The sequence below is a fragment of the Falco peregrinus genome, chromosome 11, assembly GCF_023634155.1.
Source record: "Falco peregrinus isolate bFalPer1 chromosome 11, bFalPer1.pri, whole genome shotgun sequence".
NCBI classification, from domain to species: domain Eukaryota; kingdom Metazoa; phylum Chordata; class Aves; order Falconiformes; family Falconidae; genus Falco; species Falco peregrinus.
The window spans coordinates 4,077,501-4,094,929 of NC_073731.1; the positions used below are offsets into that span (position 1 = coordinate 4,077,501).

The following is a 17,429-nucleotide window of genomic DNA, read 5'->3' on the forward strand; positions in this document are numbered from 1 at the left end:
CGCCCGTGTGGCTCCGTCTGTGGACGGTGAGATTACTACAGTTCTTGAAGACCTTCCCACAGTACTCACAAGTGTCGCTGCGTCTGCCCTCTTTTGAGCTGGGCCTGCCAGGGCCCGGGCCACTAATATGGGGCGTGCTCCCTCCGCTTCCCGTGCCGCTGCGGCCTGAGATCCCTCCGTCCAGCTCGCCCGGCGGCGTGGAGAAGCGCAGGCTGCCATTCTCCGAGGAGTGCTCGGAGGAGGAGGCGAAGGGCGATTGTCGGGAGTCGCCGAAGCTGAGGAAGGGGTCCTTCAGCTGCCGGGAGGCGGCGTAGCCCGCCAGCCACTGGGAGTAAACGTTCTCGGTGTTGGGCATGGCGGCGGCCGGCAGGTCGAACTCCTTCTCCAGCTTGATGCGTTTGGAGAAGGGGCTCAGGGAGCTGGGGCTACCCAGCAGCAGCTTTTTGGACAGGCCTCCCGAGGCGGACTCCCCCGGGGAGCAGCCCCGGCCGTTGACAGCCCCCCTCGTCAATGCGGTCAGACTCGCCGGCCACCGAGTCTTCGTCGCAAGTGTCCCTGTGCACCTCGGGCTCGGGGAGGTGGCCCCGCTTGTGTTTCTCCCCCAGGACCTGGTGGAAGGCCTCGCTGAAGTGCTGCATGGAGCTCAAGACCATGCCCTGCATGACGTCCGGCATCGACCGGCTCTCCTCGCCAGCCCGCGAGTTGTTCTCGTGGTGGCGGGCCGCCTCCAGGCTCATCCCGAAGCCGTAGTCCGGCCGGTCACTCTCGTTCAAGTCCTCCTCCTCTTCTTCCTCCTCCTCCTCCTCCTCCTCCTCCTCTTCCTCCTCTTCCTCATCCCCATTCTCGGGGATCATGTTGGGGTCATTCTCGCTCTTGAACTTGGCCACCACGGACTTGAGAGCGCTGCTGGCGCTGCCCACCAGGTCGCTGGTGCCTGGCTCAGGGGAGCTGGCGGTGGAGAGCCCGTCATCCGACTTCACCGTCATGGGGGAGGACTTGTGCATGTGGGTCTTCATGTGGCGCTTCAGCTTGCTGGCCTGCGTGCAGGCGTGGTCACAGAGGTTGCACTTGTAGGGCTTCTCCCCGGTGTGGCTCCGGCGGTGGACCACCAAGTTGCTCTGAAACTTGAAGGTCTTCCCGCAGAACTCGCAGGACTTGGACTTCATGGGCGGCTGGGAGGGAGGAGGAGCGGACTGCAGAGGAGGAAGGGGCGGTGTGGCCAGGAACGGGGGCTTGCTGCCGGGCTGGAAGGGCTGCAGCAACCTTTGCATAGGGCTGGGCCGGCTCGGGGACAAGGGTGGGCTGGAGGTGTTGCCGGCCAGCTCCCGCAGCCTCCGGGAGAAATCCATAGCGGGGGGCTCCATCGCCATGGGGTTCAGTCGCAGCACCCTGTCAAAGGCACTAGGGTGATGGGTGGCCAGAGCCATTTCTTCCGCACCCAGGCGCTCAATGCGATGCGGATCCAAATGGTGCCTCGGGGGAGGGCTAAAGAGGGGCGGCGTGGGTGGGAAACGCCCTTCTCCCAGCCCCGACGCCTCCCTCGAGACCGAGCCGGGTATTCTGAGCAGGTTAAAAGGGTTATTGTCTGCAATGTGAATCCCGTGGAGAGGTGGCTGGGAAGGGCACTCTGCACCTAGTCCTGTTGGGATACCAACCCGTGGCGTCAGGGGGCTGCCGTGCTCGCTTTCTAAGTAGATCCGTAAGCCGTGCGTGTTCTGTGCGTGCTGCAAGAGGAACCAGGCGCTGTTGAAAGGCTGTTTACAAGTCGTACACGTGTAGCTGCTGGGCTCATCTTTACCTGCAAAATAACACAACAAGCAGCGTCAATCTCCGGCCGGCCGCCGGCAGGCGAGAGCTCGCCTCCCCGCCCAAGCTCCGCTCCTCCAGGAGGCTCAGCTGGGAGCTGGGGAAGGGACGGCCCAGCTCGGCTGCAGGCAGGGGACAGGGGACGGGAGGAGGCGAGGGGCGCGACGGGGAGCTCCAAACCCACCCGAAGCACGCCCGCCTCCTCCCACCGTCCCCAGCCCTGGGTTCAAAAGCGAACCCTGGCAGGTAACCGCAGCAAAAAAGATGCTAAAAAAAAATAAATAAAAAAAATAGAGAGATGTTAAAGTCAGTCGATGCCAGCTACAACTCCACAGACTTTTTGCTGCAAGAGGCTGCTAATATTTGGACTGGGGAGTAGATACATAGATAGATAGATAAATGCAAAATAAATACATCCCCTTCTGAAAAGCACTCCAGGAAAGCAGGTACATCGGATCAAAGGAGCAACCCAAAGCATCACAACTGCTAGCAAGCTCATCACCAGATTATTAGCCTACTCCTTATTTTGAAAGACTAACAACGTGCACAAAATCAGGCAGTTATCTCCTGCTCCTTAGCTGAGATTTGGCTCTGGGGCAAAAGAAAGAAAAAAAAAGGAGAGAAAAAAAAAGAAAAGGAGAAAGAGAAAAAAAAGATTAAATGAAACGGCACATGGGACAGGGAGAGGGGAAGGCAGGGAGAGCAGCAGCTCCGCCAGAAAAAGAGCTGGAAGGTGGCCAGGAGGCCTGGCCGAGCGCCCTGCCGGAGCCACATTATTTCTCTTGCACTGAAAAGAAGCTGAGGACGGTAAATGCCACTTTGGCAAGTAGCAAGCTAACTCTATTTCGTGATAATTTATTTTTGGAGATAACACGGACATTATAAAAGAGCAACCAACTAATAAATAACTAAACAAAAAGCCAGCTAATAATGACAGCCGAAAGCAGCCCCTTCTAATATATGGCAAAGCAAGGGGGATGGATAACTTTTTGAGGGCCGCCCACGAGAAAAGAGTGGCGTGAGATATGGCAAAGGTGAGTGCGCTTTTATCCATCACTGCAATTTTGAGAATAATTCTCTTCCACCCCCATATGGATGTTTTTTGCTAAATGCTGATAAACTGAAACCTAAGCTACAAGGAGAATAAAAATTCATTTCCAGCCCTGCCCAGCAGTTCTCACAGAGTTTCTGTTTAGTGATATTTAAAAAAATAAACATGATCTTGAGGTTTGCTGAGGAATAAACCAGGAGCCCTCCAAGGGCATCAGTGCCTGGGGTGATACCTGCCTGCGCCACGCACTCCTGCCCTGACCCAACATTTACATTACAAGGTATCTGCTCCATAGGCACCACTCCTGGGTAAACATCTTTCCGTGCTGCACTGCGAGTTGCCCCCATTAGGTTTCCCCTATTTGCCTAATATGAAGAAAAGGGAAAGAAAAAACAAATGAGGCAGATTTGGAAAGAAAACGTCGCTTCATCTGTACCCGTCTTGTTTCCCATCTCACTGGGAGGAGGGGAGGAAAAGCTTCGCACAGGCGTTTTCCTTCTCGGGCGAGCCGAAGGATGATGCGGGGATACCAGAGGCAGGCAGGCAGCCCGAAGCGCTGGCTGTAGTGCCCCGCCGCAGCTCTCCTCCCTGCCTCCCGGCTCTGTGGTTATTCTACATTTGGCCCGAGAAGCTGAATCGGGCAAGTAAAACAAGACTCTATCATCTACAGCAGGCATTTAACACTTTAATCACTTTAAAAGCCCTTGGAATAATATTTAACATTTCATCCTGAAGCCGGCATCGGAATAAAATGCGCTGCAGTGTTTAGGATGTGCCAGGCATGCGAGCGCAGATAAACACTTAAATCTGCTGAAATTAGAGGGAAATTCAATTGGACTTGCACATTCCTATGCTCATTTATGAGCTTGGAAAAAAATCTTAAATGGGAAAATTTCATCTTGCTTCACCGTAATGAAGTGCAAGTTTTTAACACCACGGTAGGAGCTAACAATGTAACGCTACCTCGCCTCTCTACCTTATAGATCAGGTCAGAGAAAATAGCATTTTATCTTATAATGAGGATACAACATCGAGTGTTCGCTACCACATTTTAGTATTCCCATCAACTAGATATTCTAGATCATAAGGGCAGCTCGTGTAATCATAATGTCAATGAGAAGGGCTGTTACAACTGAGACTAAAGATTACATGGAAAAAGCTGCTTTGAAACTGGTAATTATTACCAGTCCACTAATAGCAAATGATGCATTACAGTTTCACCGTATAATCTGTATTTCACTCAGCTCCTGCCAGTACAGCCTTATTATATTACAGCTCTCACAAATTCTAAATTCCTAAACTACAGTCATCAATAAACGTGTTACTTGCCATAATTTGCGAAATTACTTTGTTCATAACATCTTCGACTGTTATAAAGACCGGAATTGATTTCCTGCATGGCAAAATTAGGGCTACATTGATTTAGTGGAGTGTAAAATGTAATATTATTCTTCATTTGCTTGCCTGAAAAACAAGTTTTCAATTCACCATCCACGTTTGGTAATCAAGATAATAATTTAAATTTAAAATCATGTTTATGTACAAAACTTCCCTAAACAACCCACCATTTCCAAGGGAGCAATGTAAAACCAGGCAATAAAATAAAGCAGCGAAACAGTTAAAATCCACCAGCCATTTGCCTCCACCCCCTGCTTTGAAGAGAAGCGATTTCTAATTTGTCTATTAGTGCTTGATTAATTATGAAGGCTATTGACTGACCATATCACCACCTAGAGATACGTTCCAGTCTGATGCAGCCTTGCCAAACTGCAAGAATTACGGCACTAACCCACGTGTTGCCGGCCAACAGCGAGACAGGTCTTTAGCCCGCTACAGCAACCCCTGCTTTTTGGAAGGGTACTCGCCTTTCCTTCCTCCTGTCCCACCACCATCGCCACCATCGTGTTTGGGTCCCCCAAAAGCCAGCCAGGACAGTAGGAGCCGAAGGCTGTTGATCCGCTGATGTCTCCTAGCTATGGGCCACCCTCTGCGTCCACATGGCCTTCCCAGCTAAAGCATCTGGGCAAGACCACGGGCAAGCAAGGAAAGCACAGCAGGGAGGTGCAGTAGCTGGTGCTGGTCAAGGACGGAGCTGAAGAAGGTCCCACAGGGCTCTTCACGCCTCATCGTCCACCGGGGCAATGTGATGGGATGCGTTATCCAAAGCAGCATTGCAATGCCATCGGGCCTTCGGGCCGATTTCCAGGAGGCTAACAGGAATCCCCTAGATCGAGATGCGAGGCGGGTCACCGTTGAACCAGCCCTCCTCAGGCACTGACAGCGGGGCTGGAGCTCACATCCCAAGCTGCTTCACACTGAGGAATTTAAGGCAGAACGGGAGCATCAGCTCTCGCTCTCTGACCCTTCCTGCAGTATGTGTCGCTCACTTGTCCCACACCATGACCAACACAATGTCTTTGGGTAAAACACAATATCCTCCAGCCCTGCAAACTGTCTTTAGGGCAAAGCATGAAATCCCAGTGCAAACCATTCAAACCAGCGCAGAAGACACAAGAGAGCACCCACTGCTTGCCACCGCAGACAGTTCCCCCAAGTAGCCACAATCACAGACAGGTAACTGGGGTCCACCTGAATTTCTCTGGTTCTAATCTCTACGTGTTCTCTTTTTCTCTTGAGGGTTTGGGGTTTTTTTCTGGTTGATACACTGGAAAGCCCTTTGGTACGCAATGTGCCTCGCACACACCCACCCAAGTGTACTTGCGCACCCAGAAATCAAGGCACACTTCAAAATGTAGTTATTTTTCCATCCTGAAGTCACCCCTCCAACCTCTCCCACTACTCAAGGACCAGCCTAGCCCTTCTCACCCCGGCATCAGGCTGGGAAAGAGTTGGTTTCCCTCTAAGCCTCCCACAGAGCTGCTGCCTTCTGGGTACCCCACCCCGGCTCTGTAAGCACGGCCCCGATTCCGCTCTTCTAGCCAAGGACCGCGGCAGGCTGCAGCCAACCGTGCTCTCAACACACCCTGCTTGACGATCTGTCCAGACACCCCGTAAATCCAGCCCTGTTGCTCTTCAGCCGTCCACCCACCTTTGCTTTATCCACAACACTGATCAACCGCAACTGCGTATTCATTTCTAAATCACCAACAAAGTGCAACCCACCGCTGCGGCTCCCAGCAGCCCCCGCTGACCTCTCCCATCCACCAACACTTCTCCAGCTAAGCCCCCACGTTCCCAAACCCGTCAGCAGGCTCTGAATTGCCCGTGCTAGTGGTACCGCCCGGTGCTCGCTGTTCTTATACGCAACGCCACACAGTGCCGCACGCAGCGCCTTGCTGAGTCTATTCCATCTACATTTATCAACCAAAGTTGTCATCTGGAAGAATGAAATCAGGTTTATTTGACAAAAATCTATATTCCATAAATTTAAGTTGAGTGGCATGAATTATATTTCTGTCCTTTAATTCTTTATCAATTGAATCTTATATTGGCTTTTCATTATTTTGCCCAGAAGAGATAGGCAAAGTGTTGCCAACTCTCCCACAGTTACCCTGACCAGCTCCTGACGGCATTTCCCCAGTCCGTAAGCTTCATTAAAAACCAGCATCATGTGTCAACTCTTCAGGGATTCTTGGGTGCAAGCTGTCAGGACCTTTTCATTTAAAAAACATTTTATCTCCATTGGACCTTCTACAAAATCCTCCCTGGCTACTAATGAGCTAGAAAAAACATCACCCACCTATGATACAGAAACATAACACTGATGCTTTCCAGGCCTACAGCAGAAATATTTATTAAAAATTTCTACCTCACTCCTTCCATCCATCACTACCAGAGTGTCTCTTTTCCCCAGGAAGGACTCTCCCTGAGAAACTCTCCTCTTCTCCCCATCAGTGTCACACATGAGTCTTCCTCGGCACCTTCAGCTCCCCTGACCGGTTCTCTACCCACCATGGTTCCTCACTGTGATTAATTGCTATCTATTTTCCATTTTTTTAATTGTCACATATTGATTTTTTTAATATCTAATTGCTGTTCTCATCTCACCACTGAAGCGGGTGAAGCGGGTTTTGGATTTGGGCCAAAGTTGCCCTCTCCTTCCTGGACAGCTCATCAACTCTTTACAAATAGCTTCCAATTGCCATTCACATTTTCGCGTGTACGTTTTTCCTCCCAGTCAATTATACTGCTCATTTTCTTCATATTTGGGAAATTACCCCTTTAGGAAAATGACATGGGGATACCACGTACCAAATACAAACGTGGGGCCAGTATGAAACCTGACGGGTCTCACCCAGCGAAGTCTCACCTACCGTCACGTATTTACTCCTTTTCTACACCTTGGCCAGCAAAGGACTAGCGACAGGGCACAGCATTTCACTACAGCACAAATGTTTAGTGTTTCTCAAGTTACTGGCTCCTGCCTTAAAAAAAAAAGCAGCAGAACAGCTCTTGCCTGCCATGCCCCCAAAAGAAGTGATTTAACCAGTGACACAGGAGTGACAGATTTAGCTTCTGATCCGAAAAATGTTAGCAAATGAGTGGGATGGATATTGGCATTTGAGTGCCTTTAAGGGCAGTTGGCACAATTACTCAGTAAAATATGAAGAGATGGCTGCTTTCAGCATTAAGGGGCTTTTTTCATATTTTTTAAAAAAAAAAAAAAAAGCTGGCTCTTCTGTACTGCGCTCACAGATAACACCCAGTGCACTGAAAGGCAGAATATAGCTGGCTCTGAGCAAGACCCACAGCCACGTCCACAGCCACCAGCAGCAAAGCCAGACAAGATGCTGGGGAGAAGACCAGCTGGGAGGAGAAGCTGTCAGCTAGATGCCACTGCTGGGAGGGAAAAAAAAATAATTCTGGAGCGAGGCATGCAAGTTCAGGCATTGCCAAGTGAGTAATGGAATAATCTGCACGAGTGTGCCAATGTGCTTTGGAAGAGCTTGCTTCGTTTCTCAAAAGTCAGGGCTGGATCCAGGAAAGCTGCTCACCGGACACACCGGCACTTTACAGAAGTGCTGAAACACCACATGCAGCATCCTCTCGGTGTCCCTACCCGAAACAGGCAGCCCCGCAGTAGCACAGGACGGTGTCGGGGAAGGACCACCACATTAAGGAGCAAGATATTCGTGTAACATGTATTATACTACAGGGCATGGCAGTGGCTGCACACAAACACGCCGTATTAGAGACACCCCACTTTTCCTGGTGTTTTCACAAACTGAACGGCGGCGTAAGCCAACGGTGTTCTCAAGGATTACATTCACAGCTGCACATTTACGCCCCTGGAGAAAGCCCTGCGGCAGAGATCTCCGAGCAGACCAGGATCTGGCCCTCACTGCCTGGATGGTCCAGCCCTTGTTCCCAGCAGCATCTCGCCACAAGCCAGCATCACCAGCCCTGGTGGCTTAGCTCCTGTGTTCTCCTGCACCTTCCCCAAAACACCCCAAAAGCCAAGGTGTCTTTACTGGGCTACTGCACCTACAGGGCACGTACACACCTTTTGCTATCAAACTGCAGAGAACAAGTTAAAAGTGGCCTGAACACCTGCAACCCGCGGTGCTACTCCTCTGCTTGCCACCAATTATCAGAGGAACACCCTGAGCCAAACCCAGGAACTTCTTTATTCAGCTCTAATGTCAACTGACTGCTTGATTTTTGGACTGATAAATTTGGAGTTGTTATGGTATTTAAAGGGGGGAAGAAAAAAAATTGAATTAATTGTTACCACTTGTACTTGATTCAGTTCTTCTCCATCTGGCTTGTCAAATAACTCTTTTTTCCCCCTCTCTCTCTCTCTCTTACTCCCTCAGAAATCCGTACTGTTGAAATTCCTTTCAACTGAAAACTAGAGAAGTGAAACAGTTGGGACACGGGAAGCATCGCAGGGCCGGGAGATCAGTGGGTCCACTCCACGCCTGCAGCAGCCCACTTCTCCCTTGGTAAGAAATAGCTGCTTTGTCGTGACTCACCTTTTCCTGGTAGTCAGCAGCATCAGTTTAGATGCGGAACTGTAACTGTCCAAACATACTCTTTCCTTCTTGCACTAATTCTTCCTCCTGATTCTCCAGATTGCATAAGGCACGTTATTAACCTGGTCCATCATTAACCAACTATAAGTAGCTGTTAGCACTGTTAGCATCAGCATTGTCGCTGTTGTTGTCATAATAATTACAATAATAATAAATAACAGCAGTAGCTGCATTTATGTACAACAGGGTACTTTCTCTCTAATCTTTTCTCTTTATGATTGGATGAACTGGATTCAGAAACACTAAAAGGACAACGTCCCCAAAACTCTTTAGGAAACGACACAGCATTGCTTGTGAAATGAGAAGCACCACTGCTGTTGTGCATTTGAAAAATAAAGGTCTGCAGATCAAGTCCACATTGTTTATGAATAGGCCTGATGGTGGGTCCTGGGACCAGCTTAGTTGTGAAAATGCCAAAAATCTAGAAGATGTTTTGCTTTGTGGGACCTTCACACCCCCATCTGCCATCTTTACCAGCCTTTCCTTATCTATGGCTTCTTGATAAAAGACTTACTGATAGACCTGAAAATAATTATTTTTCCCTCAAAGTCAAACTCCCTGAAATAATTTTAATAAAAGTGGCAGAAAGTTTCCTAAACCGAGTATCAATAATGCTATTTTTTCATTACACCCCCTCTTAAAAGCCCTTATTTTAAAGAAGAACGGGGCCAAAATGCTAACACCACGATCCAAACTTCAAACAGAAACCCAAGCAAAAGCAACAATAAAAATAAAGCTACAGCTGGCATTACCTTGCCATTCAAATATTTAGACTGGTGTTAGGAACTTCAGGAATTCACCTTTTTCTCCCAAAGCCAAGTTTTCATTGGGTTTTGCAGCACTGCTCAGGTTTCCACAGAACAGTTTTTTGGGCCCGAGGAAGGAGTGAGTGGGATGCGATGGAAAGAGGGAGGCCAGTTTCTCCCTGCAGAAGAGCAAAGGTGCAGCATCCTTGCGGGGGACACAGGCGAGAGCAGGAGGAGCTCCATCCACAGCCCGGCGGCCAGGCTCCTCAGAACCCTGAGCAGTATCTGGCCCTTGCAGAAGTGCATGCTTCATGGAAGACCATAGGTTGCAGCCTCAACGTATTTTCTGTATTTGCTTATTCTTCTAGGCAGAACCAAACCCGTAACACCTAGATTTTCCCCACAGAAGAATATTTCATTAACAACAAGCAATAAAATGGATGGGAGGCGTGGGGTGCTGGGGTCCCATCGGAGCATGCCAGCACTGCCAGGCATACCGGCCTGACCACAATGTCTGTCACCATTTTCAAGGCAATTATGATTTGGCCACCAGGAAAACCTTCTTCGAGCTCCAACTTGGCAAGTAAGGTATCAGGCTACGACTGATTTTGTGCTTTTTGAAAACTTAAGGGGGGTGGAAATCTGTTGCGTCTTAATTAGCAAGGAACAGAAGAAACCTGCCATCAGAAAATAATGCTGTGCTTGAAATCTGGCTTTGAATGAAGTTTTAAAAAGAAAGCCCTCAAGCAAAGAAGACCTGATCACGCACATGTATGCACCCTACACACTAACACTACAGGGATGGAGAAAGGGATGGAGAAATAGAGGCGATGCAGACTGCAGCATCACATGGGTAGCAGCTCCACTAGCTTCAAACACCAGTGGTGGGACCTAAAGGGCAAACTACATGGTGTTGTCAGCCCCACAGGAGGAACTCTTCGCTGATACCATCTCATTTCTCCAAAAATACCATTAGCAAAGTAACCACGTCCCAGGCACACAGGCTTCCCCACCCACCTCTCCTGGACTGCCTCTCCTGGCTGCAGGCCCAGGGTTTGTAACTCAAGGGACTCAAACATGAGTGGCATTGCTGGGATGACACCTGCTAAATCAGCTCCTCTGGACCTGCCTGGCACCAGGTATGTCCCCTGCTGGAAGGTCCACCTGGGCTCTGACCCAGCAAGGACCAAGCCTCATCTAAGCACCGCCCCGTAAAGAGCATCAAAGCCCTTTCCAAAGCCCAACCTGACAATCCAGCAAACTGACACCTTGCCCTAATGGTCTGTCATTATGTGTTTACCCAGTGGCTGCTGGGGACAATCAAGTCAACAATTCACTTCTAAAATGCAGTGTTGCAATTACACAGCTACGGAGAGCTTCCAAAACATTTTATTCGTTCTCATACGCCTATGTGATTAATTATTTCCTTTTCTACAGTTTTTCTTCCTTGCTGGTGGCATCTGAAGAAAAGACAGAGTACGCTTCAAAAGGTTTCTTGCAAAGGAGAGAAAGGAGATGCCCTAGCATGACATCTCAGGTCACCCCTGCCAGCGTGGGGCGACACGCAGCATGAAACCCCCAAGCCCTGGCAGAGGCTGCCGATGGGGTGCTTATCCCAGTTTATATCGCAGCTTCGGCCTTGCAGCCGGTACCCAGCATGGGCGAGTGTGCATCATGGATGCTGCTCTGCAATGCACTGTACACAAGCAGATCTCTTACATACAGAGAGAATCTCAGACCCAACGCCAGGCTGCTGCTTTCCTGAGAAGGGCTCACCAGCTAATGCTTGGTGACCCGATTAGCACTGTGGGACCTCGCTGGAGGACACAGCAGCTCTACCGCACAAGGCACTCCTGGAGAGACTGAGGCACGCTGGTGTTTTGAAATCGCTGGGAGCCCTCTTCCAGGGAGAAATGGGGGCCAGCACCTTCCCACTGCGGCTCACCACCAAGCACATAGCTGCCAGGGCATGGCCAGGCAGTCAAGTCTCCTTATCACCTGTGGGTTTGCTTTATTTTTGCTGCATTTCAAATATTAGCATCTCTGTTTGACGTGCCTGGCTCCGTAAAGCACATACACTTAAAGCATCGTCTTGCAGAGATGTGGTGGTCCCTGCAAGTCCCCGTTGGCCCCTTTCACCAGCCAGGCACTGCCAAGGTCCCTTCTCCATCCTACAGCATCCCTGCTCCCACACATGCTGGGCATGGTTTTAGTGGAGCCAAAAAGCCCCAGTCCTCAGCCAAGTGATGGGCTTGGGGACGCTTTCCTCAAGAGCCTTATTCCACCTTTTCCTTCCCAAAATTGATCCTCTTCAGTCTCTCCTCCTTCCCAGCCTTCCCCTTTGGCTTGCTTTCCTCTTGCTTTCAAATTAATGATATTTAGCTAGCAGCAAACCATCCTGACAAAGTGGGTCAGGGGAACTGCAGGTCCCCCCAAGCGACACCTCCATCTGCAAATCATCTGCCAGGAAGGCAAAGGTTTATTCTGTCCCTGAACAAGTTCAATGTCACCACAGAGTTGCAAGCACAGCAAGTGCTGAACCAGATCCTACGACGTTTAGTTTCATAACTTGCGCAAGCGAGTATTAGTAGAATCGATAATATATGTATTTTCCCCTCCCTGCTTTGCAAATAGGACCAAAAGGTGTCGTAAAGTTGTCCAGTCTCCTCCAGTTTTATCCTGTCTCCTCTCCATCGCTGAGATATCCTTGAAGTTGAAAATGATATAATACTCCGAATATCTGGAGTTTGGAGGATGGAAGACTTGCAAGAATTGCTACAGCTTTATTGCGTTCTCGGGGCACCGAGAGTATTTACCATACATACATCAAGTCAAGGAATGCAAAAAGGGCATACAAAAATTTGGCGCTTCGAGCTCAGGAGTTTAAATTCCCAGGAAGGCAGATAAAAGAGTGATTTTCTTATTTATAGATTTGCAGATGAAATCCAACAAAACCAGTCATCCCCCCCACCCCTCCAAAAAAAAACCACCCAAAAGAAACCAAAAAAAAAAAAAAAACCAAACCACCAACTCCCTCCTTTTTGTCAGTAAGGTTGATTCAATTTCCAGGCTTGCAAGGTCTCCTCTCGCCGAGTATTACCCGACCCCAATAACACGCACTGTTCCAAGGTTAAGATCTGTTTCCTTACAATAATGCAGAAAGCTGTTGTTTCAGTCGCCGCTGCAGAATTCAGCTTTGAAGGACAGGTTAGTACCACACTACATTTAACTGGATTCAGTTCATCTGATTATACAGTGCCTTGCTTTCTGGAATATGTAATCATCTCTTTCTGATGACATTTTAAATATCCAACTAGACAAATAATTGCAGCAATAATTGATAGCTGAGTCAAGCTGGAAGATTATTGATTGGCACAGTACCCGCTGAAACAAATGTTCATCTTTCAAACATTACAGTGAGGATGCTTAAATCTAACTTTTGCTGATAAATGATAAAAATTTGATTTACTGATAAAACCACCGGAATAGAATATGCACTTTGGGTTTTGATTACCTTGTGAAATTTTTCGAAGAAAAATTAGGTAGCGGGATTTATATTCTATTTCATGTGAATAATTGCCAAGATATGGATAAGCCACTGAACATAAACACACACGGAGAAGTCTTAAAGAGTTGATGATTAACTCTTTACCTTCCTGAGTGGAATTTATCTGTTCCTAATCACTGCTTACATGGGATTTTATCCTACAGCCTTCCCAGGGATGCCTCGCATGGGTCTCATTACCGGCGACAGGAGTTACACGTTGGGAAAGATCCACCCACCCCCCCCCCCCATCATTTTCCCAGCACCTCAAAGCCCTCAGTTGAAATGTGCATATTCTTACTCCGCTGTGAATGCAGCCGAAATGAGGGTTTGGTCTCATCTGCAATGGTGTAAATCAGGAGCACCAGCGCTCAAATCTGCAGCACTGCATAAAAGCAGCAGGAGGGAGGTCAAGATCAGGTGCATTCACAAACTGCATTCGCTGTCTTAAAGGGAGGAGGTTTTAAAGCTGAAATAGAACCACTTTTCAGCTGCTGTTACACAGGGGCCTGTTTAAACGTGGGTTTCCTTCTAATTATGAAATTCCGGACCCCGCAGCACTGCCTATATGTCAGGGGGAGAGAAAGGGGGAATTTCTGAAACTTACTGATTAGAAAGCAGAGCGAGCGGCCGCGGGAGAGGATTGCATGTGGGGAAAGGCAAGCGATGAGCTGCCTAGTTAGGGCAGAGGAGCCGTCGCAAAGCAGAAGCCTGAAATTAAGGAAAAGCACCAGAATATTTGAGCAGGGAACAAAGAGCATAAATTCCAGAGTAAGAGATGAAAAAAGCACTGAAACGTTTTGAAACGGAGCCATTAGGAGCTGATTGAGTCTCAGAGCTACTGTTAAAAATCAGCCGCTTGTTAGATGCAGCGATCAGCCGAGCCCTGACACTTAAGGCGTATGAGGGGGCTTGTCGAGCGGCTTCACTCTAATTTAGAGATCCTCAGTTAATTAGAAAGCCCTCAGATTTTCTGCAAATGCGGGTCGCTATCGACAGCTCATGCTTTTGATGCTTTCTGGGTGACAGTTGCCGGACTGACCTTCCTGGTGCTGGCACGGCTGCCCAGACCCTTACCGTGTCAGGGAATTCAATCACCACCACCAGCGCCGGTGGGAAGCTACAAGTAAGGTTACTCCACTCCTACACGCCATTTCCTCCTCTGAAATGATCCCTCATGAAATCTGCATTTGCTTAATGCTATAAATAGCTCCAGCTTTGAATTAGTAGTAGTATTATTTTTTTCCCCTGCCGAATGGATGTCACAGCCAGCCCAGGACTCCGGAGAGTTTATCGACAGCAGCGCCAGCAGAGCTTGGGAGAAGTGCTTTGCGGCGGACGACCTGCTCACACTGAACCCACAGCCGTGATGGTGGGACAGAAACGTCCCTTTGAGATGCTCGTTTCCCCAATACCTATGGCAGGCAGCAGTGGCTGCAGGGAACAGAGTCCCTGGCCAGGGGACAGCACTGCCCAAGCTCCCATGGGCACCCAGCACGTACATCCCACGGGGATGCCTTTCCCAGCTGCGAGCAAGGTCTGGTGATGCTCTCCGAGCAGAAACCACTGATAATATGTAATACAGGGCAAATACTGACACCGGCGAGCATCAAAAAAAAAGAGGCTTGTTTGGAAATGCAAGGAAATGAGTGGAAGTTACAGTGACAACCCAAAGGCAAGATGACAGACCTGCAGTCACACAGGGAGTTGGCGGCAGACACTAGAAAATTAACTCTCAGGAACAGTCTAGCATTGGCAGGGAAATGAATGAGATGATCTAAGAGATATTTTCCACCTCTAATAGGATTTGATGATGATTTTGCATAGGCTTTTGTGCTAGCCTGGCTTTTGATAAAGGCATGGTGTCTCTTTTCAACCCACATGCAAGGGAGAGATTAATAAGTTGCAAACTCGGCCCACCTCAGCTATAAATGGTTCCTGTGCCTATAGGGGGAAAAAAGCCAAGCTATGACTGGAAAAAAAAAAAACAAACCACAGTGAACTGAGTGCAGTTAGTGCTTTTACACCCCAATCTTCAGTTATTAAGAGATTTAGAAAGGAGAGAAAAATTCTCCTCCAGCATCCAAAAAAGCATCAATTTGGTAGCCAGACAGGGTAGCAATGCACAGACTGTGGCCAGGTTAGGAGCACCAGACCAAGACCCTTCCAAGGAGAGCCCCACTGGGGGCTGTGGGATGCAACAGGAGATGAGAATGGCTCCAGCACATCTGGCAGGTCACCCTTCCCCCATGCAGACGGGGGCAGAGCCACTGGCAGGTGAGGATGGCCCTCATTTGGGAAGACCTGGTGTGGAGACTTTTGCCCGCTCAGGGCCTCGGACTGGCGGAGGATAAGACCAGAGGACTACTCTCAGAGGATGGATTAAGATAGCACTGATGGTAGAGAAGAAAATGGAAACAAGAGTCATTTTTAAGCGTACAAAACAGATTGCAGAGAATCCCATCTTTTAGCAAGATAAGCATTTTCCTACAGGAAAATGCAATTAGATGTTGTAACTGCTAGCACTTAGATACCAGTAACAGACAGCGATAAAAAAGCCCTAAGCCCACCTGATTAAGTGAATAATCTTCTGCACAGACTACATGGTCATATCATGATACCCTTTCTTGGGACAAATGCTCCCTTACTCCACGGGTTGTTCCGCTATTATTTTTCAGCAGGAAGATTTGGGGATGCAGGCCCTGCTTTTTAGCATCACTAAGACTAAACTCTGAGCCTTGCTGTTGCCTCACCCTTGCGCTGGGCCAGATGAAGGTGGCTGCCATTCAGAAGAGAGCCACTCTCAGGCTCTTCATCCATGAATCTTCCTTTTCTGGCTCTTCACCCACTTACTTTGACGATACACCGGATAAGGGGGCTGGGACCTCCATCACTCATCTGCTTACGCTAGCCAAAGTCAGCCTACATATGCTGCTGTACATGCTGGTGCACAGGAGGACACAGGGCCCACTGTGACCTGCCAGCAGCACCTCTACATCCACGCAGCCAGGACAACACGCCAGGCAGCCGCGGGCTGGTCCCTGCCGGCGTTGCTTCCCTTGCTGCCAACATACAGTCTCCCACAGGGCAGCTCTGCTTTTTGGGAAAACCAGACCACGGGGCCAAAGATGAGCAACCAGATACATCCCCGCATGCCTGACCACAGCCTTCTGTTTGCAGCAAGTGTTTCAGGTTCAGGGCTGCCGTTATTTGCACTGCAGCCAGGTCTGGCAGCCGCCACAGGGGACCAGAGCCCCTCAGAGCACGGCCCTGCACCCAGAGATAACGAAACGACAGTTCCTGCTCCCAGAGCTGGCAATTATCATCATCGCTATTATAACCTGACAAGAGGGGCTGCCAGTTTAAATAGGCCACTGCTTCGACGCCAACGCTTCCCACTCCTCGGGCTTAGGAGTGCTGAGTATTTCAGCAGGTAAACGGCAGAAGTCACAGCCCTCCCATTTGTTGCCACATCTCCTAGCACTTCTGAAAAACCACAGCGGTGCATTCACGGTTGGAGTAAAAGAAATTGGCTTCACATCATGTTTTAGCGATAATACAGTAAGAGAGCAATAACGTTAAAAACAATTAACACCAAGATGCTGCAATTAATCGCACCTTAAGTCCGAGGAGCTCAGTCGGCATGCTTTGCAAACGGCCGTTAATGCCACAAAGGCTGTACAGGGAGTGGAAGCGCTGCCTGCGATCCCACAGAGGCATTTTCCAGCCGCTTACCTCCAGGTCTGCAATTTCTCAGGGATGGGAGCACGTCCAACAAGCACCGGCGAGCACATGGCTCATACCTGCCACCTCCAGCACCTCCAACAGCCTGCCTGTGCCTGACCCCCCATGTTCCCCAAAAAGGGTGCTGGATGCTGTGGTGATGGGCAGCAGCTCCGTAGAAGATGTAAAAGTCCTTGAGTCATCACTTTACCTGAAGGTGTTATCAGAAAACACCCTGTCTGGGGGCAGGCTGGGAGATGGCCGTATATAAGGCAGGTCTGAAATTGCCATCAGCTTCACCTCGATCTTTTTCCGATGTCCTTGGCCATCCAGTTAAGATCTGACAGCATTTAAAGATGACAGTGCTTGAGGTAATGGGACAATGCCGTAACAGGATTACAGGAAATGTGAAAGAAAGGACATACGTACGTAATGTCATTTAGGTAATGTCATCTATGAACAGGTTTTGCTGCGATTTTTGCTGACAAAGAAGTCAGTCTCACTTATACAATTCCTTGTAAACTCTGTTATTGCCATAAATTAGTTGACTTCCTCCTGAAAGC

At 49.1% G+C, this 17,429-nt stretch overlaps 1 protein-coding gene across 1 annotated transcript in view; it reads right to left on the reverse strand.

Annotated features, from left to right (window-relative positions):
- BCL11A (BCL11 transcription factor A) overlaps positions 1 to 17,429 on the reverse strand; it is a 69,464-nt gene that overhangs the window by 3,785 nt on the left and 48,250 nt on the right. The window contains 2 exon segments of the mRNA XM_013300139.3: positions 1 to 502; positions 504 to 1,798. The exon segment at positions 1 to 502 is cut by the window's left edge and continues 3,785 nt beyond it. Of these exon segments, the coding sequence (XP_013155593.1) occupies positions 1 to 502; positions 504 to 1,798 (1,797 nt within the window).